Source organism: Morone saxatilis, unplaced genomic scaffold (genome assembly GCF_004916995.1).
Source record: "Morone saxatilis isolate NCDOM2014 unplaced genomic scaffold, NCSU_SB_2.0 Contig16, whole genome shotgun sequence".
Lineage (NCBI taxonomy): Eukaryota > Metazoa > Chordata > Actinopteri > Moronidae > Morone > Morone saxatilis.
Window position 1 is genome coordinate 3,867,708 of NW_023339718.1, and position 1,987 is coordinate 3,869,694.

General features: G+C 40.2%; 1 protein-coding gene across 1 annotated transcript in view; it reads right to left on the reverse strand.

The window, feature by feature from the left end:
* zgc:154046 (uncharacterized protein LOC562075 homolog) overlaps positions 1–1,987 on the reverse strand; it is a 6,619-nt gene that overhangs the window by 568 nt on the left and 4,064 nt on the right. The window contains exons 7-13 of the mRNA XM_035658471.1: positions 1,703–1,881; positions 1,512–1,612; positions 1,306–1,425; positions 1,081–1,203; positions 423–558; positions 283–345; positions 54–191 (exon numbers count right to left, since the gene is read on the reverse strand). Coding sequence (XP_035514364.1) covers positions 54–191; positions 283–345; positions 423–558; positions 1,081–1,203; positions 1,306–1,425; positions 1,512–1,612; positions 1,703–1,881 — 860 coding nt within the window. The remainder of the gene's footprint in view (positions 1–53; positions 192–282; positions 346–422; positions 559–1,080; positions 1,204–1,305; positions 1,426–1,511; positions 1,613–1,702; positions 1,882–1,987) is intronic.

Consider the following 1,987-nt stretch of genomic DNA (forward strand, 5'->3'; position numbering starts at 1 on the left):
AACAAATAATCATTTGTTTAGTGATAAAGGACTTTTTTTAGATACAAATATACCTGGCTGGTGGAGAGATTATAATGATGAGCCACAGCGAAAGAGGTATCCATGAATATCTCAGGCATGGAGGTCAGGTCTTCAATACTCAGCATCTTCAGCCCGAGGAAGTGTCTGTCTATGGCTTGTCCATGGATTGCCTAAAAGAGAAAAGTGTGTAGAACTGAGATCAATCAGATGGTGTCAGTAAAAAGTATGACTTCTTGTATGGTTGAAACCAGTCACACTCACATTATATGTGTTGTCCTTATGCGTCTGAACGGCTTTCTGCAGCAGTGCCAGCCTCTCTGTGTTCTGTAAACAGTATTTACTGCTCAGTCAGACAGCTTAAACTTTACATTTATTTTGAAACTCTGGTGGTTTAACAGTACCTGCTTAGCTGGGTCTTGCATCGCCTGGACAAATATAAGTGAGTCTAGAGTAGTTGAACGGATTGCATCTGTCCGCCCGTATTTGAACATTCGTAACGATGCACTCTCATAGGTAGCGCAGCAAATATTATACATCCTGGAATTAAAAAAAACAGCACAGAGGATATATGATGGATGGTTCTATGGGTTTAAAACATTAATATAGCTATGTAAAGATATAGTGGAGTCATGGTATCCAGAGCAGAGAATGACATCACACTTGCTCTGCCTGTGTTGCTAACGCAGCCTTGCTGTGGTTTGTTAACACATCCGGTCTGCTTCGCGTGCAGCTGAGAGCGACTGAAAGACTGTTTTTCTCATTTATGTCCGTGAATTAACAATATACTTCCACCAAACCAAAGCTGTGATTGTTGAAACAGTGGGGAGACTAACAAAGACTGTTTTGGCAAGTTTTATTTATTTTATTTTGTTTGAATTAAGTTACTATTCTACAATGATATGTGAGCTAAAATTAACATTTTTGTCCACGTCTGGTTAAACAAAAGGTCTATCTCTGTGTGGCCAAAACAAGCTTTTTTAGTGTACATATTTTGACACACGCATTTTTTTCCCAAGAATTAATGTTAGCATTGTTTTGGTCTGAGATGCATGTTCTTACCTGAAGTAGGCAAGTTGAAAAGCCATTTGCACAAAGGCGTCTGGACTCAGCTTATGTTGCTTTGGTACGTTTTTTCCAAAATGAGAGAACATAAGCACCTTCACATCTAAGTCGTGCACCATCCTGATGAAACACAGCAAAGACTGAGTTAAACTGACAACTGATGACTCTGACATCAAAACTGAGACAAGAATAACAATAATGACAGCACTAGAAGTTACATACATGTTCATATTCTGCTTGGCATTCTCTATGTCTCTCTTGACCTCAGGTAAAATGTTAAAACGCAGTTTCTGAGGCATAGCCAGGGGAACCATGGGAGAACGGACCATTTCAGTTCTCCGTCTGTTGAGAAAATACAAAACACTTCATCAATTTGAGTTCATCTGAAAATGGGGAAAGCACTCATCTAAAAATGGAAAGACACGTACATGTATTTAACGACGTAATCGATGAGAAACACAATGGGCGGACCCTCAGCGGGTGCATGTTCGTACATCAGTCCACACGTACCGTCTTCTCCAACAATGAACTGAGGACGATTTATGTACATTCAAGTTCTCAACCGTTACCACAGAACTGTTTTTTATTTTAAATGTAAAGTCGTTTGTCTCAAGCTGACCTGTAATGTCTTATCAAACCAGCGGTTGCCGCTGTTCCAACGAGCTCCTCCTCCGTGCAGCATCTGGGCAGCCACGCGGCTCGGATACATCTCATCTGACACTCGTGGCATCGGTGCGTCCAAACAAACTGTGAAGATGCTTTTCTGGATTGCACGGACTGACTCCTTATTTGTCTTATCTGAGGAGGAATAACACCAATACCTTTAAAAAAAATTCTGTAACACATTTTTTCTCAAATACTCTTCTAGATTCTTCTGTTAGATAATAAATCTAGTTGATACCGA